General features: G+C 43.3%; 1 protein-coding gene across 1 annotated transcript in view; it reads right to left on the reverse strand.

The window, feature by feature from the left end:
- Positions 1 to 16673: 16673 nt before the first annotated feature.
- LOC122804426 (ubiquitin-like protein FUBI) overlaps positions 16674 to 24861 on the reverse strand; it is a 398529-nt gene continuing 390341 nt past the window's right edge. The window contains exons 4-5 of the mRNA XM_044074270.1: positions 17022 to 17077; positions 16674 to 16908 (exon numbers count right to left, since the gene is read on the reverse strand). Coding sequence (XP_043930205.1) covers positions 16783 to 16908; positions 17022 to 17077 — 182 coding nt within the window. The 3' untranslated portion in view covers positions 16674 to 16782. The remainder of the gene's footprint in view (positions 16909 to 17021; positions 17078 to 24861) is intronic.

The raw sequence follows: 24861 nt of genomic DNA on the forward strand, positions 1-24861 counted from the left end.
GAACCACGAAAGGAATCTTGGTCCCCAGAATTGCAGGGGCCCCCCACTGCCTCTGGGGCGACATCTCCCTGAATATGACCCCCTCCCCTGCCTCGGGAGGGGTCTCACCCTGTGTGTCAGGAAAAGGCCTTTGTGATTTCTTGAACCACATCTTTCCCCCTCACTGAGCCTTGGGATAAGGTCTTGACGGGAGGGAAAAACAGACCCCCTACGGCAGACAAGGTCTTTCCCTCTTGCTTGCACCTGGTGAGGGTGTCTTTCACTGTTCCCGAACAAGGAGGAACCATCAAAGGGGGCATCAGTGAAGGAAGACTTAAAGGCCTCCGCAAAGTGACACAGGCGTAGCCAGGCTTGCTTCCTGAGGGCCACCCCTGAGCTAGCCGCCCTACTAGCTCCCCCGGCTGCATACAAAATCAGTCGCATGGATGAGTTAGTGATGGAGTTGAGGGTAGACAGCTGAGCGTTGACAGTCTGAGCCATCGCCTCAGGCACGTTACCCGTTAGAGCATCTCCTAACTCCTTAAGGAGATCTCTGGAGCCGCGTGAAATGAGACAAATAATTCAGTGACCGCAAGGTAAAGGTCGCTGAAGACAGGGTACGCTTCCCATACTGATCCATCGTCCTAGACTCTAGGTTAGGAGGATGGACTGAAGAGGAAGACTCAGCAACTTCCTTCTGTGTGGCAGCCGCCACCACCATAGCATCTACCGGGACTCCCTTTGTTAAAAATGCGTTCCCTTGGGGAGCAGATAAAAATTTGTTGGGGCGTCTGAACAGGGCCACTGAGCCGGGGTCTCCCACACCCTCAGACAAATAAGGTCCAGGAGCTCGAAGGGTGGAGACACGCAGGAGGCGCAGGGCTGAGCGCCAAAGGCCTTAAGGAATACAGACTCCTCCTCGGAGGGGGGTTTGGAGGACCAGTCTCCTATTTCAAGATCTCCAGGATATCTGAGAACGAAATGTCCTGGAAGACATAGGGGACCCCCTCAGATTCCTCGAGGTCAGTATCGGAAGTGAGGGACTCGTCCTGAGAGTCTATGTGCTTCCTCTGGCACACTTTCTTTCTGGGGGGTTCCTCAGGCACAGGCTCTGAGGGCTCCTCAGAAAGAAGGGGACCGCTCGTGGGGGTATCCTTAGGCCCTGGCACTCTAAGGATAGGTGGGTGTCAGAAGCTCTCGCCGGTGTTGTGGGGGAAGACCCGATCCGAGAGAAGTAGCTGACCTAGCCAGTGTGCTCCGCATAGCCTCGAAGGCAGGACCTCCCGAATCTGAGGACTGACCGCCTTCCAAGGCCATGACCATGACCGGTGTCTCCGCAGCCAAGGCACCGAGGGAGGCTTGGAACTAAAGGATGTTCCGAGGAATCCCCTTCGGGCCTGACAGAGGAAACCCAGGTCTCGAATCCTGTGGAAGGGACCGACCGGGTCGGAGCCGATGCGGGCACTGATAAACCCCGCTGGGGGATCAGAGCTGACGCAGGAACATCCCTCTGAGCGGAGCTTACTGGCTCTGACGAAAAGGATGCGCTCTGAGGAGGAATAGCAGGAACTAACAAATCAAATCAATTGCGCAAGCAATCTTAGGTGAACTGCTACCACTGCCATACATTTTGTAAACACCCTGGGGGCTTTAGACAGCCAAAAGGGCAGGGCCCTGAACTGATGCTCACTGGCCCCCAGACGAAAGGGCAGAAATCTTTGGGATTTTGTTCATCTTGATGTGATAGTACATGTCCTGAAGATCAACTGAGCACATCCAAACATTTTTGGTTTAAAATGGTAGTATGGACTGAACAGTGACCATTTAGAACTTTGACTTCACAAATTGGTTCAGGTTGCTTAGATCCAAAATTGGTCTCCGGTTCCTTTTTTTGGCACTAAACCTTGAATACGTCTCAATTCCTCTTTGGTCTGGTGAGACCCTCTTGGATGACTTTAGTAGCTTTTGAAATCTCCTGAGCTGCAGCTTCTCTGACTAGAAGGAAAATCAGGAAGAGTCGTTTTGTTTGGGGGAATCTGGAAAATGGTATGAAAAACCTCTGGCTATTAAAATATCTTGTTATAGAAGTCCAGGCATCTGGGTGCAAAGAACAGCATCCCCTGCCTGCATCCAGAAGTGGGCAATCAGGCAACCCTTCAGAAACACAAGTCTGTCAAAAGTCCCAGAAACCTTGGTTCTGCAGACCTCCCCTGCTGAGAGCACAGTCTTCCACTTGAACTCCCCCCTCTGTCTCTGGAAGTGTTGTCCCTGCATGAATCCTGGAAAGGTCTCTGGGATTTAAGGAACCATATTTTCTTACCTCCTCCGATTCCATAAAGGACTGTTGAGGGGTAGAAAAGCATAGCCCTATAGCAGATGGGGTCTTTCCATCTTGTTCGCTCTGGGAAAGCATTTCTTTTATGGAAGGGCCAAAAAGACTTTCCAAAGGAAGCACTGATGAAAGACTTTAAAGCTCTACAAACCACATCCATGCATGCCTAATGACTGCCTGAACTGGCCACCTGTGAGGTACCCCTCTGCAGCATGGGATATTAACCTCAGACATTGGAAATAGACCAATGAATGGTCAGCTGTGAAGAGAACCTCTTGTACTCCTCTACAGACCCAAAGAGGGATTTGGAATTACTTGGTCAAATCCCACTGTAAACTTGTGAAGTAAACTAGATAGTTAAGGGACCTTAAAGCAAAGGTCACTGAAGCAAATGTTTTCCAAACATGTCCAAAGCCCTGACTCTGCAAGGGACAGAGGAACGCTGCTACACTAGTTCCTTTGTGGCTGCCGTGTCAACCATAGCATTAACAGGGACTCCTTCAATCTAATGTGGTCTGTCCTTCGGTGGTGCCAAAATTGTCTGGGCACTGCAGAATTGTTAGTCTGTTTCTTTTAATGCCCAGCATGAGATTAAACTCATCCACCATGGTGGTTACCCAAGACAGATGGGCTGAAACCAAAAGCTTCCAGAAACAGACACCTCTGGGGAAGGGCTATTTGAAAACCATCCACCTTAAGGATTTCTAGAGGTCTCTGAATGGGACGTCATTTGGGGGACCCTTCCCCTTCAAAATCAGTATCCTCAGAGAATTCCATAGGAGAAACTACATGCCTTTTGCATGTTCTCTTACAGGGTACCTCTTCAGTGGGATGATTTGGAGAGGTACCCACAGAGGGGGACGTTCCTCAGTGGGAACTATCTGGATGTTATATGGTACCAGCTGGCCCTATTAAGTGAGCCTGATCAGCTCAGATCTGAATGGGGGAACAGATGTGGGACCAAGGACAAAATAGCAGTCAAATCTCTCAGTTGACAGAGCCCCCTCCACTACCTTGAAGACAAATGGACGAGGAGAAGCTGTGGCTGGCTACACTGGACCCAAAAACTGAAGCTGCCAGGCCCCAACACTGCCAAGATCCATGCATCGAGGAAGGAGTTGGACCAGAGCTGTTCAACAAGGCTTTGAGATGCAAAGGTGGCTCTGATAACAGAATGTACCCCAACCCCCAGAATTGACACCAACACATTGGCTCCAAGACTCATTTCAATCCAAGGGAACTAGAACAAAACTAGTCAGGGAGACTGTGGGAGATTAAGCCCTAGCCATCTTCAGATCCGACACCAACACTCGGGGGCTCCCAAATGCAAGGGCCCTGAAACCAGAGGACAGATCGAAGGAGGAGATATCAAAGTGAGAAGTGGATGGGAGGCTTGTGGATTCAATGAGACAGCGATGGAACACCATCTGAATCTGAGCTACAAGGAATTTCATTATCCTATCCATGTTTGCCTTGGAAAGACTTCTGGAGGAACTGACTGATTATGCAGGTGATTGTGGCCTAGACACACTGTCATTTGGAGAAAGAGAATGGAGAAGAGATACGACATTAACTGAAAAGCTGGGGGAATGGGTTTGAGGAGACTGTCAATATAACACTCAGATCAATGGATATTGTATCAGAGTGCTTTTAGTATTTGAAGATATCTGATACTATATCTTTTGTATTTTTGTGATGGCTCCCAAGAATCTAACGTTCATCTCAAAGCTTTAGGAGAACATGTGGGAGATCTCTTGACACTGTCTGATAAAGATTTTGTTGGTTTACTGGGGGGTGGCTTGAGCCCCTTAGCAAGACGATGGAGGCAGCATCCCTTTAAGGATCAACTTACTACATCTGTCAAACAGTACGCTAGAGTTAAACCCTGCACAAATGGGACAGTCAGTGTTGAGATGTGCTGCTCCTAGGCAGTAAATGCACTCCCTCAGGGTTCAGAATTAGGAATTATGCCCACAGGAACTTCACTTTTTAAATCCAGTTGGTTTTCTACTTGCAATGGCCAACAAACCAAGTGCAAAACTATCACTGGTCTTTTTTTGGAAAAACAGAATTAGAAAATTAACAGAACAATGGAAAGACTACCTTCCAAAGCGTAGAAAGGGTGAAAAAAAAAAAAAAGAACCAGTAGCAACAGGGGTAAGTTAGGTTACCAGACAGCAGAAAAAGGAGGGAAAGTAGCCTAATGAAAGATCAAACTGAAAACTCAACTAGAGGGGGAGGGCTAAAGGAAGTTAAAAGTTTTGAAAAATAACTCGCAAATCAATATAATAGGTCAAAATTAGCTCTCTCAGCAAGATCTGCATCCATGTGAGATGGCATACAAGATCTAAGGTAGTGCTAGTTGATGGGGCATTATGGGTAGAAAAAGGAGCTTGAGAGTTGAATCCCAAGTCTTCTGCATGTGGCTGAGTTGGATCACAGGTTGGATCTGCTGCTCTATGCATTGAATAATGAAAAGGACATCAGATTAAGCCTGTGCAATTTTTTTTATTCCCTTTGTTTTGGCTCTGTATGTTGTTTTGGCCTTGCCTAAAAACATCTGGTGTCTGAACCTAGGTTTTGCAAGTTGCTATAAAATATTTTCTATACAGAGTAGACATCTACATTTATGGTAGGTACAAAACTGTACTATGTCTCCTTCAAGGATGCATCTGCAGTCCTTTAAAATAATTAGAATACCATAGCCAACTGGGAGGAGAAATAAGATTATGGTGTAGTTAAGTTATCCTCTTGCAAAACAGCAGGCAAACAAAAACCTGCTCTGGGAGTAGGTAAGGTAAATTGTTGTGCAAATGTATGCACGGAGCTCCAAGTAGCCTTAAAAGCCAAATGTCTTTGGTTGGTAGTAAAAGCTGTGGTAGTGGCTGTGGCCCTAGCTATTGGCCTGATGTTTTTGAGTGTTTCCCATGGTAGGAGTTAACAAAATTCCACGTAAAGTATTGAATTTCCAGAGATTTGTTGTTTTGAAATTGTGTACTAAATGAGATATCTTTTCCATTTTGCTGAATAATTTTTTTTTGTGAGGGGTCTACGAGCTCCAAGATAATATGTCTTTAACCCTTTGAGATAAAATCTGTATTTGGTCTTTATGCACGTTCCCAGCAGCCCAGCTGCAGGTTTTTTCAGGTGATGCAGGGTTTTTGAAGTTGTTCTGTGTAACAGCAACTAGTAGGGGGCATAGGGGCAGAGGCCATATTTGTTCCCTCTGGTACCAACCTCAGTATGGGTACCAATGTTGCTTTGGCCAGTCTGGATTTATCAGGATGATCCTTGAATGAGTCATCTTTGGATCTTCACACAGCAGCATATGCTGTGCATTTTTCCAACTGAAAGATAAACCTGTAACCTTGGGTCTATTGTCTGTAAAATCCATTTGTCTCCTGTGATGTAAATGCAGTTTACTGAAAAAAGGCTAGCTTCCTGCCTAAGGGTGGTGCCTCTGCCCTTGTTGGTGGCGGTGGCCAGAGCCAAGTCACTGTGACTGTCCTGTGGTGGTGGGTGGTGGCTGGGCTGGCTGCTGTACCTCACTGCCACTGGCCTGCCACTGCCCGCACCTCTGGATGGACCCTCCCTCTTGGCCTGCCTCTTTCCCTCTATTCCTGCTGGGAGGTGTCTGGAAGGAGGAAGTCTGGAAAGGACCACCAGTTGGAAGGCCAGGAGGCTGGAAACCTGAGAAATCCTGACTGTCTGGACAGATTTTGCTTTCTCTTCCATTTTCTTTTCACCCTGCAGTCCAAACCAAATGCAATTTATCCATGTAATGAGCTTATCCATGATTTACAGCTTTTTGTCAATGCTATCATATCATTATAATCATGGAATGTAAATAATGTAACTGATACTGAAAAAAAGTACTGAATTATATTAAGAAATGCAGGCTTCAAATAGCAACGTTGCAGGAGATGCACTTTGATATTAATGAGCATGTGAATTTCAAAGGATTTCAGGATGGATATTCAGCACATCAGGGACAAAGTGGGTAATACCGATTGCTAGTGGAGCTCAAACACTAATGAGGAAAGAAAGATGTTAGATTTGTGGTAGTAAGAAGATACTGGCGAGAGGAAGATTATCCTTTCATGCATTTATATTACACCAAAATCTGCTACTTAGCTTAAGAAATTTTTGGAAGAAATAATCAGCATTCATCAAGTAATATTTAAAGGTGGGGACCGGAACTTAAATTTGCAATTGTGAGGATCTATCGAGGAACCTAGAAGGAAAAATATAACTGAGGGTAGATTACTAAAAATTATTTCATATGGAAAATGAAAATTTAGTACTATGATCTCAATTTACATATCACCCAAGGTACAATATCTATACTAGACTGGATAGAAATTACATTAAAGAGCATGTATATTTAATTAAAAGCTTTGACACTTAACCATTTCAGATCAGAATAATAAAGAATGAAGTTTGATACTGGCACTTCCCTAGTAAAAAGAATTTAAGGAATGGAAGGAATTGAGTTATTAGGGAAGATAGAAATTTCTTCAGAAGGGAAAGCTAGCGAGTGGGACAAAATGAATGGGGTTTTAAAAATTGAGTAGAAATTAAAGGGCAAGTAGAAGAAATTTTAAAGTGGAAAAGATTAAAAGTACTGCAGGACATGGGAAATCTCTTATAACAAGGAGCAACTGCAGAGTGTTAAATATGGATAGGAATGAAAAGTTGCTGTTGAGCAACTATTTTGAGAAATACAGAATGTCTCATTTCCCAACTTGGGGACAAGGAAAAAAATAGATATCCTATGGAGGTATTAGACGGTCTGGAAATTTTATGAAACACTGTATAAAGCTTATAAATGTGAAAACCAAGAAAAGGCACAAACTGAAATATTATAGAAGACTTATGCCAAGGTTAGAGGAAGAGGAGGCTCAATTAATAGTTAAGACAGGAACAGATTAGATAAAAAGGGGATGGATAAAGTCAAGGAAATCTCCAGGAACACTATTCCTGTGGAAATTATAATGGAGAATTTTGGAAATGTTTTGTATAAGGGTATTTTACTGGGGGGGGGGTACCTGCATCTTGGAAGAAAGCTATGGTGGCTGTATTACGCAGAAAGTTCCTTCAGACAGCTTCATATGGACCCATTTCTATTTTAAACCACAAACAGCTAAGAATGGCATTGGTATTGCCACAATTAACAGATGCGGATTAATATGGGTTTGTGGAGAGAAGACCAACTTAAAAATTTGCTTGGTCTCCTTGAACTTCATCACTATATGCCTGGTTCCCTGTACAAAACTTACATTGTACTGGCTACTCTCCTGGACCTACTCCAGTTTTGGTGGGACCAGTTGGGGATCCCAAGGGGCTTGGCACATGTGCTTCTGTTTGTGTGGATTTTTTTCTACCCACTCCCCCAATATTTGATTAGGGTAAGAGGGTAACTCCCCCTCTTTGGACCACACTTCCCCATAGGGAGCATAAGCACTCTTCTACCTAGAATGGTTACACCCATTCATTCCTTGCCACTCAGTTGTGTGAGCCGCCAATTAAACCTGAATCATTCGGGCAGTAGTCAGGACTATCCTATGCCACTGGAGCAGCTGAGGGAAGGCAAACATTTGACATTAGAACAATGATGATCCAGAGGGAAGTAGAACGCAAGAAAACTATTGGTGGCAAGTCTTGATGCACAGAAACCATTTCACAGATTCTTCTGGAGTTTGAGTAGGGCAATGGATGCATTTGCATTACCTAATCGAATAATAGCGTTAATAGAAATAGGACATATGAATGGGTCAGACATGAAGGTGGGAGGTTTCCTCTCCAACCAGCTGTGTTTGAAGAAACCAGGCAGGAGTGTCCGCTTTCCTCTATTTGCTTTATTTTTAGAGCCACTGGCAAAGAACAAGGGACTCGCATTTTGCAAACATTTTGTACTTGATAAATCTAGAAGAGGACATTTCAGTGTTGAAGAAAATTCAGAGATAATTTAAATGTCTTTTCAGGATATAAAATTAGAAAGGATTAAAGCAATAGTGGTAAACCATGTACCCAACACAAGAACTTGTTCAGTAATACTAATTATGGGGATACTGCCTATTTAAGGTGCCTGGACTAAAAATGATTGCTACTGCAGCTACAGATGTGGGAAGAGAACAAAAGATAAAACAAAAGTTGAGAAACTACAAGCTCTTTATTATGAATATGGACAGGAAGATACAAACCAATGTGAATTGGCAGACTAAGGAGTCCCTGCGGGATGCACCATCCGATATGCTGGGTGGGCAGACTGGTCCGATGAGGGAGATGGATTTTTCTCAGCTATGATACAGAATCTAAACTGCCTAGACATGGTAAGGCCTTGCTGTGTCTAATAATGGTGGCTGCCAAAAAAGCAAATTACTAGACAATAGAAATTAAAATCTAAGCGAACTATACTAGCAGTGAATACAGTAACAGAGATAAAACAACTGGAACAGAGTTCTTTAGAAAAGGGTAAAAGCAAACTACAAAAGAAAAAATGGGAATTGTGGGAACAATACATACAAGGGAGGAAGGAGTTAAGTTGTCAGGACTTAAAAATGAGCTATGTAATGTTCGACTGAAAAAGATTGGGTAGATTAAGTGATGTATTACAACTGGGTGTGTCAGTATGGTTTGTGATGTAAAATGCTTGCAACTAGGACTGTGTCCATGTTTGCTTTCATTTATATAAAATGTATGATAGTCTATGTAGTAAGTGATGGTTAAGTACATTTGTGTACACTTGCCATAAATGTAGAGGTTAGTGTGTATTCACTGTTGCAATCACCACATTTGGGTCATCCCTGCCATGGTAACCCTCGGCCAGCCCAAATACCAGAGGGTTACTATTTCTGCATCTGTTGCAGTCGCTTCAGGACTGACGTCAGGTCAGTAGTACAAGTAAGGCAGCCAATGTCATTACATCAGTTTTTCTTGCCCTGTCAGGCACCCTCAAAATGGGAGCCAGGTTCTGGTGGAAGAACCCCATCAGTAGAACATAAATACCAAAATGTCCCTTGTAAGGAGAGAAAAGAAAGAGGGGGATGGAGGGAGAGAAACCAGGACTGCACTCAACATCTACATTTATGGTAAGTTTACACAACTTTACTATGTTCATGTTTCACTGCTGCAGTCATCACATTTGGGTGGATTCCCAAAGCTGAGGAAAAGGGTGGAGGAGGCAGTCCAGGAGACTAGGGGCTGATGCCCTGCAAGACTGGAGAGGCAAACCCTGCCCTTGACTTGAAGATAGGCAGGTGGTAGTGTTTGGTGAAAGTGTGAACAGATGTCCACGTGGCAGCCTCCAGGATGTCCCTGGTGGGGACTCCTCAGAGGAAAGCTGCACAGGTGGAGGCTGCTCTGGTGGAGCAAGTCCTGACCACCTTATGGAGGCTTTCAGTGTTTGCAACAGAAATAGATGCAGTGTGCTATCAATTTGGAAATGGTTTGGAGATGGCTTTACCCTCTGCCCCTGCAGCAAAGCTAACTAGCAATTGATCAGACCTTCTGAAGGATTTAGTCCTGTCTAGATAGAATCTAGTGCTGTCTGTGCACATCTGGAGTGTGCAGGATCCTTTCCCCCTTGTTCTGTGGGTTAGGGAAAAGGGTGGGCAAATGAATGGATTGGTTGAGAGCTACACTGGACACTACCTTGGGCACGAAGGATGGGTTAGTCCTGAGGAAAACCTTGTCAGCATGGAAGATGAAGGGCTCCACAGCCATAAGTGCTTGCAGCTCGGAGATCCTTCTGGCTGAAGTGATGGCCCAAAGGAAAGTGGTCTTTCAGGAAAGAAATTTTAGCTCTACTGAAGTTGGCTCGAAGGTAGACAGGGTGAGCTTTTCCAACACAAAGTTAAAGTACCAAGTTAGGGTTGGTGCTCTTCTGGGTGGCCTCAAGTTGCTAGCCCCTCTTAGGAATTTTTTGATCAGAGGGTGTGAGAAAAGGGGCTGCTCAGTGGGGGAAATTAGCAGAGATAGCATAGGGATGAATTTTAAGAAAAAAAAAAAGACCACCGTGTAGCAGGTCAGCTAAGTAATCCAGGATGGGAGGGAGGGCTGTGCCATATCAGCTCCAAGAGCCTGAATCCAGATGCAGAACCTTTTTCATTTGTCAGCATAAGACTTTCTAGTGCCAGGGCGTCTGGCCTCACGTACGTCTACAACCCGTTTACTGAGGTTGGCAGATTGGTGGTTAGGGAATAAGCCATGCTGCCAAACCTGAGGGTCTGCAAATTGGGGATGCATGAACTCTTACCTCTAGGTCAGGAGGGTAGGGGTATAAGTGAGATGCCATAGTGGCAGTAGGGACAGGCTGCGCACCAATGGGTACCAGTGCTGACGAGGCCAGTCTGGAGCAATAAGAATTGTTCTTGGTTTTCCTCCCTTATTTTTAGCAGTTCCCTGGGGATGAGAGGTAGCGGAGAAAAGGCATAGACTGACCCAGGGGAAGAACAGGACATCCACTTTCCCAAGCCATGCAATGATGCTCCCTGGTGCAGAACTTGCTGAGCTGATGGCTGGTGTGGGAGGCAAAGAGGTCAACCTTCGGGGATGCCCCATTTCTGAACTTATGGTGAAGGTTTTGTCTAGCTGCCACTCGTTAGTCCAGAAGATTTCTGCTTAAGTGGCATGCCAGAGAGTTTAGAGAACCTGGCGGGTATTGTGCTAACAGGTGAGTTGCATGGCAGAGGCTGTGTGCCAAAGGGTCATGGCCAGCCTGCATGGAAGGTAGGAGTGAGTCCCTCCCTGCTTGTTGATGTACCACACAGTGGTTTGTCTGTTTTGATCAGGAGAGCCCCTCAGGAGAGAAGGGGCTTGAAAGCGGTCAAGGCGTGCTGGAAAGGTATAGTCTCTTTTTGGTTGATGTGCAGATGGATTTGCTGTGGGCTCCATTGGTCCTGTATGCACCTGTTGGTACTGTATGCACCTGCTGTCCAGGTGTGCACCCCAGGCATATTCTGAGTCTGTGGTGAGGGTCTGGGCAGTGTAGGGTGGTGAGAAAGGTAGTTCCTTGTTGTGGGAGCATGCTGCTGCCCACCAAAGAATGAGGCAAGGAATCACGGGTATAAGTTTCCAGGTCTTGAGTGTGTTGACACCAAAGGCTTTTCAGGTACCATTGAAGTTTCCTCATATGCAGTCTGGCATATGGAATGAGTAGAATGCAAGATGCCATGAACCCCAGAGCTTGCAGGATTTTCCTTGCAGATAACTGGGGTCTGGTGGCTAGTTGAGAGAAGTAGGCTGTCAGGTTCTTCTCTGGTGTAAGGAATGCCATTTTGTGCCCAGGCTTGCTCCCAAGAATATAATCCTTTGGGTGGGTGGTAGTTTGGATTTCTTTTCCTTGACTATGTACTCTAGGGAGGTCAGTAGGGATTTTACAAAGGCCAGGTTCTTTAGCAGCTTTTCCTGACTGTCTGCCTGAATTAGGCAGTCGTCTAAGTATGGGTAAAAATGGATATTCCTTGGCCTGCAAAAGGCAATGGCCGGAGCCAGACATTTTGTGAAAACTATGGGAGCAGTAGATACGCCAAAGGGAAGTGAAGAGAACTGAAAGTGCAGAGATCCTGCCCTGAAACGCAGATATTTCCTGCACGATTACCCAACAGGAATGTGGAGGTAGGCCTCTTAGCAACAGGGTGGCTAGCCAAGCATCCTTAAAGAGCATGGGTAGCAGCTGCTGGAGGGTGAGCATTATGAAGTTTGGTATCACCAGGAAGGTGTTTAGAATGGACAGAGGATGCGGTGCCAAGTGCCCTCTTTTCTGGGTACCAGAAAAAGTCTGGAGTAGAAACCTTGGCCATTGTTCTGCAGGAACATGCTCTTTTGCCCTCAGAGCAGGGAAAGAACTTGCTTTTGTGCCTCTGCCCACTGGTTGGAGGTAGATCTGGGAACCCTTTTGGAGTTTGAAGGGTGTGGAAAAAAATTTGTATCCTGGGACACTATGTTGAGGACTCAGCAGTAGTTGGCAATGGTAGCCCAGGTGCTTGTGTGAAAGAGTTTCTCTTACCATAAGTGAAGGTGGGCAGAGCGAGAGGGGAGCAGTCATTGTGAGTTCTTACCATGAGGGGGTGGCTTAGAACTCCCAGTTTTTGAAGTAGAGGAAGTCCACTGTTTAGATCTATGCATTTCCTGTGGCTGCTGTCTGGGGGGTCTGCTTCCACTGGGTCTGGGCTGAACTGACCTGGTGGGAGCAGGAAAGGACCAGTGCTTGGAGGGGCAACGCCTGCTGAACCTGGCTGGCTGGACCTGTAAGAAATCCTTAACTGTCTGCATAGATTTAGCTTTTCCTTCCAATCTTTAAGACCTCTTCTGCCTTAGTGCCAAATAAGTTGTCTTTGTGCAAGAGTGCATCCAACAATTTGATTTAACATGGTCTGGCAAGGGCTGTTCCTTAAGCCATGCATGCCTTCTAAGGACAGAACTGGTGACTGCTGCCCTGCAAAAAGCTTCTAGGGCATCAAACCCACAGTGCAAGGTGTGTTTAGTTACTTGACTTGCAGAATGCATTAACTCTTAACTTTAGATTCTGCACAAGCAGGAAAGGAAGAAGGAGTTCCAGGGTATGTTGCTGAAATTTTAGCATACTGAACTGGCAATTTAGTGCTCCGATTTTTAACCCATCTGTCTAGTGCTCAGGAATCCCTATCCGAGGGGGTGGGATTCTTAGAGGTTGCTTTAATTCCTTTAGGTCCTCGAGAAATTACCTCAGGGTCAGCAGTAGGATTTTTAAAGAAATTTGTGCGAGTAAGGGACTCTGGTCTGGTTTTTGAGTGCAGGAGGTAGGGTGTCAGGTTTCAAACTGGATTCCAGGAAAACATCCTCCACAACATCCAGGACTGGGGGAATGGCCAGGTGTCCGTGCTGTAAAAGATCTTAGAATTCCCAGTCCTGACATTCCCATTGGAAATGCTCCCTAAAGTTACGAAGGGTTTCGCTAAAGAAGTCCTCGGCGGGAGAGGCTGAAGGAATGGAGTCCTCTGCATCAGAATACTCTGAAGCAGAGGGGTTGCATGTCTTCATATTCAGATGCAGAGTCTGACTCCTGTTCAGACAAAGCTACTGGGGACAGATCTGTTTTGGAAAGGGTTGTGATAAGGTCTTCCGCCACTAAGCATTTCAGACTGTGACAAGGAAGCAGGTGCCGGAGATTGGGTCGGTTTCTTGCATGTGGCTCATACCCTGGGCCTTAGAAATCTGGTAGTTTTCAAAAGAATGGCAGTAGACGTGAAAGAAGTCTGTCGAGAATCAGTAGTGTGAAATACTTCCCCGGAAGCCGGTGCCTGCTCAGCAGCTCTGGACCCATCCAAGGGAGAGACAACCGCAGGATCCTTAGTCAAACAGGATTGCGGCATACCAGACTCCAAAAGGGTCTTGGTAGCGGCCTGCAAATACACAGAAGCAGACATCAGGGCTGTGAAAATGCCTCACTACTTAACAGAAGCATAATCTGTAGATTTGGACCTGTGCGGTCTATCTTTACTTTGGAAGATCTGCTGTCTGACTGCTTACCAAAGCCATATCGGAATTACTGCAAGTGAAAATATCTACCTACAATAAGGGCCCAATGACATAGTTCTGGTGTTGAACAAAGCACAAAAGCGACAGCTGGACTTCATGGTCTGGGCCTAGGCAAGTGACGCAGTAATGAAAGTCTGTGTGGTATTTGCTTTCCACAGGCGAGACAATTGTTTCTTACATTGGTTAGTGCAAGAAAAAAGGATCTCCAATGGGTACTTAGCTTTAGAAGACTTCAGCTTCAATTTGGAAAATGAAAATCGGCTGACCGGCACTCATGCGAACTGCTTCTGCTTCGGGCTCCGTGGCAAGAAAGACTGACGTAATGGAGTCGGCTGCCTTACTTATACTGACGACCTGACATCAGTCCTGAAGTAATGTCAACCGATGCAGAAATACTAAGCCTCTGGTATTTGGGCCGGCTGGCAGCTACCCTGGCAGGGATAACCCAAACGTGATGACTGCAACAGTGAAACACGAACATCAATCATTGTTTAAAAAATGCAAGAACTGAATAATTTATAACTTAAACATTACATAAATTATTCAATATATGAAGTAATATGTTAGTGTGAGTGGGTCTGCTTCCAAACTCTTGGAAGTCCAAACTCTTGGAAGTCCAAACTCTTGGAAGTCCAAACTCTTGGAAGTCCAAACTCTTGGAAGTCCAAACTCTTGGAAGTCCCAAAATATTGAAAAAACTACAAGATACTAACACTTGTTTCTCTATGTACTTCTGGTGGAGTATAGCAAAAGACAAAGCATATATTAGTTTACTCCAACTATTATCAGGGGAAGCCCCCCTGCAGCCTCCCACACCCCCTGCTACTTAAAAATATCAACTCTGAGATCGCACTTTACTACACTAAGATGAGTCATGTTGTTGTATAGCAAATACAAAGGGAACATGACAGGTTCCAACAGGCAGTCATGAAGCACGTAATGGTATGTTTGCCATTTTCTTCTGTGAAGTGCAATCTTGGAGTTCTAAAGCAGCGAGGGGGGGTCAGCACCCTACATGGGGGGTGCAGGGGGCTTGCCCCCCTGCTTATAGTTTAAGACGAGAAATGTTGCGTTATATAGCTGGTACTGGAATATTGTGTTGGTGCACTCTTTCAATATGAAATTCAGTATTTTGAGTTTTTAGTACTTTGAACTTTCACGATTTTGGACTCAGTATTTTGAATTTCAAGATTATGAGCTTTCATGATTTAGAAGCGGACTCTTGTGATTATATATGAATGTAATTTTTCTGTGTCACAAGTGATAATTCAATAAAAGTGATTGGAAAAAGTTACAAAGCAGCGAAATTTGTTACTCCCTTTAGTTTTATATGTTGGTCAGGCATGTTTTTATTAATCAGATAAACTGTGTATGACTGAATTACTACATTTGAATGGATACAGAGTTCAACTGCATAGCTCTAAACATAACACAAGTAGGTGGTTATAAATTCAAAGTGGAAACAGATGAAATTGAGGGGGGTGAGAAATGAGAAATTTTGGATGCAGATCCAAAAGAACAACCTCCATCATACACATTCATATAGTATCAGAAAATATTTCAAGAACTAAACCAACAGGAGTATGGAGAAAGATTTTGTCAGTAGGATTGACTTTGAAAGTAGGGGTATAGAAAATAGGCAAGAGGGGCTGGAATTTACTGAAAACTGGCAAAGGAACCAAGGTACCAGTAACAAATAACTAGAAAAGGAAATGCAATAGAGTGAGATGGGACCAACAGAAGTTTGATCTGCATTTTAGAGATGGCCTTCTCTATTAGGGATTGCTAGAACACAGGCAAACGTCTAGGGGAATGGTACGCAAGACTGTTCTGGTAGAGCCTTTAGTCAAGTCTACAACAGAAACCACCATTAAAAAATGGATAATTAGTATGACATAAAACATTCAAGATAAATGTAAAAAAAAATTGAAGAGTTGGATAAAACAGGGAAGAGAGGCTGGGAAAAGCTAGTTTGAAAGGAACAGTAAAACATCTGCATAGCTCCCAAGTATGCAAAAAAAGTCCAGAAGCGTTAGGATTTTTATTTGGATCTGTTTGCCTTGGTATTTTTACACCCTAGAAAGAACAGACAGGTGCGATAGGAAAGATGTACACATTTTTGAGAATATAATGAGTTGGCAGATTGTAACAATTCTCTACATAGTCAGAATTTTTTGAGTAGCAAATGGTTGTAACCAAGGAAATTATTCTTTTGAGCTGGGAGACTGGATCTGAATTTTATGCTACTGGCTGCTAAAAAAGCAATTACTAGAAAATGGAAATCAAAACCCAGAACAGAATGCAACTAAAGTACTGAATATTGTAAAGGAGAGAAAAACTGAAGGAAGAATTTTTGGAAAAGAGAAGGAGCAAATTAAGTAGAAATGGAATATACGAGAGAACAGTGCATGTAGAATAATGTTCAGTAGAAGTGAGGATTAAGGGAAGGCAGAAATTGAGTAATATGTAATTAGGTGTAAATCTTAAAATGTGTAAAATATAATTTTTCTATTGTACAACACTAAAATGAAAAATGATTTTTTTTTGTATAGTAAATATGAAAAATAGTACTGTGCCAGTCTTAATAAATGTTAATTTTTCTCTATAAAAAATAAAAAATCCATAGTAACCACAGACGCTTCCAAATCAGCCTTCTAAAGAAACTGATGCATCGCAGTACAGCCTTGTTTTCTGACAATATATACAAGCATGAAGTGATTAAAATAATACCTGGAAAGCCAATGAATGTCTTGTGTTTAAAGACTGAAATGCCTCATTCTAAGTAGTGTGCTTGGTACTCTTATTTCTAAAACCAGAACAACAAATTTAAACACACAAAAAACAAAGGCATGCAAACAATTTATTGTGCTCTAGTATAAGTCAGAAAATATTCTATTCTGCAAACTCTGGAAAAAGATTAGACAACATAATAAAATGTTACATCAAAAATGTTATGAATTAGCATTTGGCCCTTTCTTCTTGCCAAACGTTGGAACAACATTCACAAAACGACGATTGTATTGCATGCGTCTCTTTGCACGGCCTGTCTTCTTTTTCTTCTTTTCTTGTTTTGCTACCTAGTAAGCAAAGAAATATTTAGCCATGTAATCTTGCTTTGAGAAGTAAGCAAAACAGATGCAACTATCCACTCCTGATGTTTAATGAACCCAAGTAGTCTACTGGTCATTACCTTTGGAGTCTGACCTCTGACTTTTCCAGCTCGGGCGAGTGAACCATGGACCTTGCCTGTTTAAATGAAGAAACCTCAAGTCAGAAGTATACAAGTAACTTGAGACTACTCAAAGTGCTTGCTAGCTACAGCATTTCTTAATCAGTGTAGGAATTCTGAAGCATTACTAGTTCAAGCAATATTATAAAAGGCTGATGGCTGCAGAGCAACAGTATCTGACTTGAAATAAGTATTTTTTCTAGAATTCATAAATACTGCAAGACAGAATGGTTTAAAGAAATGCACGTGACTACCAACAGTTCAGGTTGTCTGCAATACTAAAAATTTAATTTCTAAGCTGTGTCCATTTACCTTCAGTGGAAAGTCTGAATTTCACAAACTTCAAAATGATTCACCACTGGTTAGCAAGTCAGAAACTCCAGGACTACTGTTCCAGTACCACCTCTGAGTATTCAGTTCCAATTCTCTTCAGTTGCTCTCAGGTCTCAGAGGCCAACACCTCACTTGCAGGGATCCAGAATGACCAGGCACCACAGCTTCACATACCTTGTCACTAGAATGCACTATATACAGTGCACATTATTCATGTAGGGAACATAACTTTACTTCAGTTTGTGCCATTCCAATGCTATCCAGACTTTTCACTGCATACCAGATATTTACATTTAAGAAATTCTCCCTAAATTTTACTATTCATCATCTTTCCTTTTGTCTAAAACGAAAGTGTTTGTTGCAGTAGCTTCCCTTCCTCCTATTGGCAGCCATAAAACCGTGCTGAGTGTCTGAGAAGGCAGGCTTACTGAAACCTTAACCAAACATCAAAAGCTGGGATTCAGAATCCCCCCCAAATACTTCACTTTCCTACCACACCAAGAACATGCCTGGCCACATTAACTGTTGACAGACCATGTACCCCCCTAACCAGTGGTTTAAAAGGATTCACAAAACCACCACACTTACTCCTAACAGTGGACACAGGGTAAGGCACAGCAATGAAGTTTCACAGGAGGCACACCATTATGCTCACAGCTTCATGTTCAGTATTGTAACATCTACCTGCCAAACTTGGTGTAAACTGTTCTGCAAGTTAAAGTCTCACTTTTGCTTCCACAGAGGTCAGAAGGCTACTGGGGTCTCTCCCCACACTAGGTGCTTGACTAGGGTTCCAATACAGATGCTACAGTGTAGCAATGGGGGAGGGTTGCTGTCCTTTTAGATGTTAAGTATGGATTCCCATATGAAGTTGGTAGTTCAGGGGAATGGATGACTGCACAACACTTACAAATAGGTGAATTTTTTAATGTTCTGGCCTAATGTCTTTTACAAGTACCATCTCACATCTTTCATAATACTTGCATGACAGGGAGGACTAACTCTCAACAAATCACACAGTAACTCCTTGTTTTTACATAAAATGGCTGCAAAGCACTGGGGCCAGCTGCATTCCCAATTCTTCAGTAAACAGCATGATGAGAAGCCCTAACAAAAGATTTTTCCCTACACCAGTACTGCCCCACATGCCCTAGCTGTCTTACATTACTGAAAGGGAGGGTCCATTCCTCCTGATGCATGTCTATAGGAAAATACTGCCCTCCAGCCTGGACAGACTACTGCACGCTCAGACTAAAAGCTTATAGAATTGTAGCACACCAACAAGCAAGCAAATTACATAATTATTCCAACATAGGAACTACATCTTGAGTGCAAAGTTACAAACCAGCACTAGTGATCCGATAGATTTGAGGTGATGCATCTGTTGTACCTTTAAACCACAGCACCTCCATCAAATAAGAAACATCCTTTTATACTCTGCTAGGCAACAGAATGAACAGCATAAATGAACCACACAGTGTAATGGGGGTACTGAGGATTCTAGGAATTTTACCAACAGAAAACACAAATGTGCACTACCCCACCAGGAGAATGTGGAAACAGGATTACTGTAGGACTATACAACTAAACAGTATACAACTTTCAACTTTATATTTAACCAGTGAACATCTTAAGCTGAGTATGTCATAAGCACAGATAAGACCACCTTTAAGAGTGCCTCTTCGACCTGATCCATCTAGAGCTCTTCCAAGAGCAGCAAAGTACAGCAAAACTGAATAAGACTAACAAATGTGGTTAGGTGAGAATGCTATATCTATACTATACAAAAACACTACACCAAACAAAGTTAGCTATTTTCAACCAGCAATAAAGGTATGCACATTTACTTGTGTAAAGGCCATGAGGAAATGCTCAAAACCAATCTGAATGGCAAAGATTGTAATACAAGACCTTCAAATTACATTGTCTGAGAAATAATGGTTGGAACCTTCACATTGCAATTTTCAGGCTCTGGCTCCAGTGGCCGCTTTCAGCCCATCAATTCATGATCTGCCTCATTTAATGACTTCCAGCAATGATCCCGATTTGTGTGTCTAATGGAAAAGACAGTAAACTGTTACCAGCTAGTAACTGCACAGCCTGGCTGCCAGTAAAGAATTTTTAAGAAAATCAAGCCCAAAATAAAAAGCTCTGGCTGGAAAATCTTGCACCTCTCCAGCAAAAAGCAGTTAGTTTCAGCTTAAGTAGAGAAGATTATTTCTAGTAATTTAGAGAAACAGTAAATGCATACAGAAGTATAAAGTGATGAACTGCATTTATAGAAATTCAAATGGCAAAAGACTGGAAATAAAGTTATTCAGGTCTGATAAAACTGCAGCAATCAGAAGACGAAATGAAAAAGGACTGATACAAGCAGGCTTCAAGAGTAACTTTCAAAAATATAGTTGAGTCAGAAAAATCTGTGATTTTATGCTATGCCAGAGAAAACTGAAGAAATAGACCACATTATTTTAAAGTACAACAACACTAGACTGGAATTCCACAGCAAAACAGGAAGGGACAGTGTGTGCATACTCCAACTCTGGCCCTAAGGAATAAAAGACCTATAGTAGTAACGATGCAATCATAAGCAGAAAGCTGCCCCTGGCAAAAATTGTGGCAGAAGGGGAATGTAATAACAGGACACACCCAAAGTGTTATGAAAAATGCTCACTCACTGTACAAAGGCAGAAGAGAAGCATTTTATCCTTACAATTAGGGGGTGTTGAGAAACAGGAATGACATTCAACTGTTTTTTTTTTTTTGCTATGAAGGATCAAAGATATTTATGGATGCAGAACAAGCTAAAGAGTAAGTGAGGAAATAAAGCTATTGGAAAGGGGACAGTTTCATTTTTTTAGTAATAGCAAACTGCAAGAGACCGAACTTGCCACTGAAACCTCTACCACTGTTCCAAAGGAAAATGATTGAGCAATAGAAAAAAATAAGACCATGAACAGACTTAGAACAATGAGGAGTGCAGTGGACTTTAACCAAACTCCTGTTTTAGGTGGTTGAGATGCAGAAAAACTTATGTACTTAAACTATAATGATAGATCTGTATTGCCCTATTTTACAAGCAGGTTCAACCTTAGGGACTCTGATCCTGCCTTGGCAACTTCAAACCTTCACATCCAGGGCTCTGACTCATCCCTTACCCATAATTCCCTCACCACTGTCAAATTACCTCAGATTACGCTTGCCCCATGTAAGAATATACTTTAGTAAAACTAGATAGCAAAACATAATTCAACAGGAAAGGAAAGACAAGGATATCAAATGGATAGTATGGTAACTAACCTGTTGAGATTGAAGACGAGTAGACTCTCATAGATGCTACCCTTTCTCTAAGGAACTGTAAGTCATAATTTGGAAGGGGGATGCTGAACGGACAGCATGGATTGGTCATTATGGTAAGTACACAACTTTCATATTGGAGATCCATTTTCATCAGAGTCAACCTTATGGGACAGAATCCCTAGCTCTACGATTTCCTAGGTGGGACTTCTGGAAGGGTATTCTTGAGAAAAGCAGAGCCAAAGAAAGAACGAGCTCTGGACTGTACATCCAGTTTATACCAACACAAAGGTATGCACTGTAGACCATATAGCAGCTGCAGTGTTGAAAAACTGCAGAAGTTTCCAATATTCTTGTGGAATGAGCAGTCTCTTTTAGCGAGGTTTAGACCCAGTGCTTCATAAACAAAGGATATGCACCTTGAAGGGTGATCTTGGAAACTCCTAGTCACAGCCTAGATACTTGGAGAATGCAATGAATGGTCCGATTTTCCTGAAGGTATTAGTTCTAGGTAAATAAAATCCAAGTGGTCTATATAAATGTCAAGTAAATGTAATGCATATTCTCCCTTTGAGTATTTTGGAAGGAATACATGCAAATAGATGGTCTAATTTATGCTAGACTCCTATGCCAGCTTAGGGATGAAAGGCTGATTTGGTTTTAGAAAAAAACCCTGTCCGTAGATAAAACCAAGTAAGGTGGTTTACGTGAAAGCCTGAAGTACTGAATCCTCTTAGCAGAAATGACTGCCACCAGAAAGGTTTTTTCCATGTCAAAAACTTGAGATCCACTGAACCTGTTGGCTCAAAGGGGGACTATGTGATAGCATGAAGCATCAATGTGATGTCCCATGGAGAGAAAGGATCTTGAATTAGAGGGAGAAAAGTTACTTTAAGAAAAGCCTTGGACACCTTTAACAAACAGGAGTTTCATTATGGTGTACGTGAAAACTGGAAATGGCTGCCAGTTGAACTCTGATTGCTGAGATAGGAATTCTAGAACAGGGGAGCCAAGAAAGGGTCCAAACATTTCCCCCCAACCCAGAAAGAAAATCTTTTCCATTTACTTTGATACACTTATCTGGTGCTAGATTTTTGTGAAGCGGAAAGAATATGCAACATTTTCTGTAAACCCGGTGTCCCTTGCCAACATTAGAATTGGAGTAACCAGATGGTCAATTTCAGGGAGTCTCGGTCCAGAGAGAGGATGAGAGATCAGATCCGGCCTGCAAGCAGAGTCCAGGGTGACTCAGCAGCTGAGACCAATGATATGGGAACCATACCCGTTGAGGCCAGTACGGGAAGGATCACTTTGCCCTTGATCCTTCTGGCTTTCTGAATGGATTTCATAATTGGAGGAACCTGAGGAAATACATAAAGGAGACCCTGGGGTCAACTGTAAATCAGTGTCCCTCTGACTGACCCTGTAGCAAAGAAACTATTGCATTTGTTGCTCGGGTAGGAGCCAAATAGGTTGCAACAATGCTGGCCTCAGCGCCTGAAAACTTTGTTCACCACTGAAGTATTGAAGGATCACTTGAGGCAAAAGAATGCACCGGCTCAATTTGTCAGCTAGTAGACTAGAAGTCCCTGGGATGTGCAGACATGAGGAAGTAATGGGAAGAAAAATCGCCCACTGCCAAAGCCTCATGGCCTCGACACAATGGGCAAGATCTGGCACCCCCATATTTGATGTACCAGTCCACTGACCTCTATCTTGACTGCAGTCAAATCCACTGGGAGAGTGTCTTGAAATGCCTGCAATGCTAAAACGACTGCTCATTTCCATAACAGTGATGTGAAGATTACTTTAAGAGTGTTCATGCACCTTGAACAGTCTTCCCATCAATGTTCCCCCCACCCTAAAAGGGAAGTGTCCATGGTAACTACTGCTATAAGGAACAGTGGAGAAAATGGATGACCTGTTTTCAATGCTGATTACATGATCCACCACTATGTGGATTCTACATACTAAAGTTAACTTGATTGGGGTGTTGGGGGGGGGGGGGTGACAACATTCAGACCACTGGCAGAACCTTCATATCTGGACATAGGAACAAGGATGACCAAAACAATCAACCATAGAAGTTTTAGGATTAAGCATGCTGGAGGGGATAAATTGTCTAGTACTTGCGATACTATCTGGCAGACTGAATGAATCCTTGAGGCGGGTAAGGTGGCCCATCTCAGCTGTGGTGTTTAGACTGCATCCGATAAAAATTCCTCTTCTGTTTATTCACTGTAATCCCAAGAATGTGAAGTAGTAGTTGTAAGAGGTCCCTTTGGAAAATTAGCAAATGTTTGGTCGCAGTGCTGAGGAGACTATTCTGTAAGTATGAAAACACCTGGAACCCCTTGTAGTCTGAGGTAGACTGTTACGGCTGCCATGCATTTGGTAAACACCCAGGGCTGTGTGGAATCTAAGGGGCAAAGCTCTGAATTGAAAATGCCTGGCTCCCAGCTAGAAATTGAGAAATGTTCTGCAGTGTCTGCATCTATGTGGTAATAAACATTCTGGAGATAGAGGGATCATATAAGCAATCATTCTTTTTGAGTAGGGACAAAACTGACTGAACCATGACCATCCAGAATTTTGTCTGGTGTTGTTGGCTTAAATGACTGGTCCAATATTAACCTTAGGTCCTCGCTTTCTTTTTTTGGAACTATAAAGAACCTGAGGAGACAGGATCATATCTTGTCTGGTGGTACTTGGATGATTTCCAACAGCTTGTCTACTTCTGCCGTGTTGGATTTCAACTGACTAGGTGGCTTTAAGGGAATCCTTGATTTGCCAAAGGCATAGTTGGGAATGGAACTGGCCTCTCAGACATCCACTGAAATTACCTCCTCCTTTGCCATGTGGAAGCATGTCCGAAGCATCCCATGTAGGACCTTGCATTTTCAGAACCACATTTTCTTCATTACTCTGATTTCCGGAGAAGGTTCTCTGGAATGGAAAAGCAGATTCCAAGACAGAAATGGTCTTAACATCTTCACTTGTCAATGTGTCCTTAACATTCAGGCCAAACAATGTAGTATTATCAAAAGGAACATTGATGGTCTTAATGACTTCTGCAAAAATCACAGCCACATCCAGGCATGGCAGCATAAGGCTTAACCTGCTGCTCTGGCTGTCCCCAGAGCTGCATTTGAAAGCAGATGCATGGAGACATTCAAAATAGTGCGATTCCACTGAGATTCATTGGCAAGTTACCTAAAGAATTGGTAACCTCTCTGGTCAACTCTTTGGAACCAAATATAGGCCATGTAGTTCATATTTCTCAAGGAAAATGTCTCTGAAGCACACATCCATTTCCCAAATCTGTCCAAAGCCCTGAACTACCTGTTAGGGGATGGACTGATGCTCTCCTACAAAAGTTCCTTCTTTGCGGCTACCACTATGACAATGGCATTGGAGGGGTGGTGGTGAGACCCTTCAACGAAGCCTGAATCTGAACTGACACAATCCTATCAGACTATTTTGGTATGGGCTCTACATCAGGCTACTTCCAGGCTTGCTGAGCCACTAGGTCAATAAGGGCATCAGTGGGAGGGATCACCCAGAATTTAGAGGAGCCAGCTCCAAAAAAGTCTTCAGGAACAGATTCTTCTGGAAAGGGATATCCGAGAACCATACCCCTTTCTGTTAAACCACTTCCAGAATTTCTACAAAAGAAATTTTGGAGAATTTTCCCCTTCCTCCAAATCTGTTCTGTGATGGATTCTGGTGAAGAATCCAAATGCTTCCATTTGCACATCTGCTTTCTATGTACCAATCACGGGGGAATCTGTCAATGGGGTTTGACTCGGAAAACTTCAAGACTTTTGGAGACTGACTCCCTGTCAAAGAGGAGCAGATTCCACAGCAAAACAAGTCTGAGATCAGGTCAGATCCAAAAGGGATTGTGGCACCTCTCTCAAAACTCTAGATGAACTGCTGGAAAGCCTCAAAGGCCAAGGAGGAGTTAAGAGCTGAGGAAGTGTCTCAAAGTTAGTATACATAGATCTTGAAGCCTCAACTCTTCCAGGCTCAGAGGCCAACATCAAAGCTGAGCTATCAAAAGTGGACACCAAGAGAAAAGGATGGCTCTGACAACTTTGGAGTATAACCCTCTCCTCAAACACTGGTTCCGAAGTTTTGGCTCAGACTCTTCTTGATCGGAGAGGCTCTG

Source organism: Protopterus annectens, chromosome 6.part0 (assembly GCF_019279795.1).
Source record: "Protopterus annectens isolate FY-2018-M chromosome 6.part0, PAN1.0, whole genome shotgun sequence".
NCBI classification, from domain to species: Eukaryota; Metazoa; Chordata; order Ceratodontiformes; family Protopteridae; genus Protopterus; species Protopterus annectens.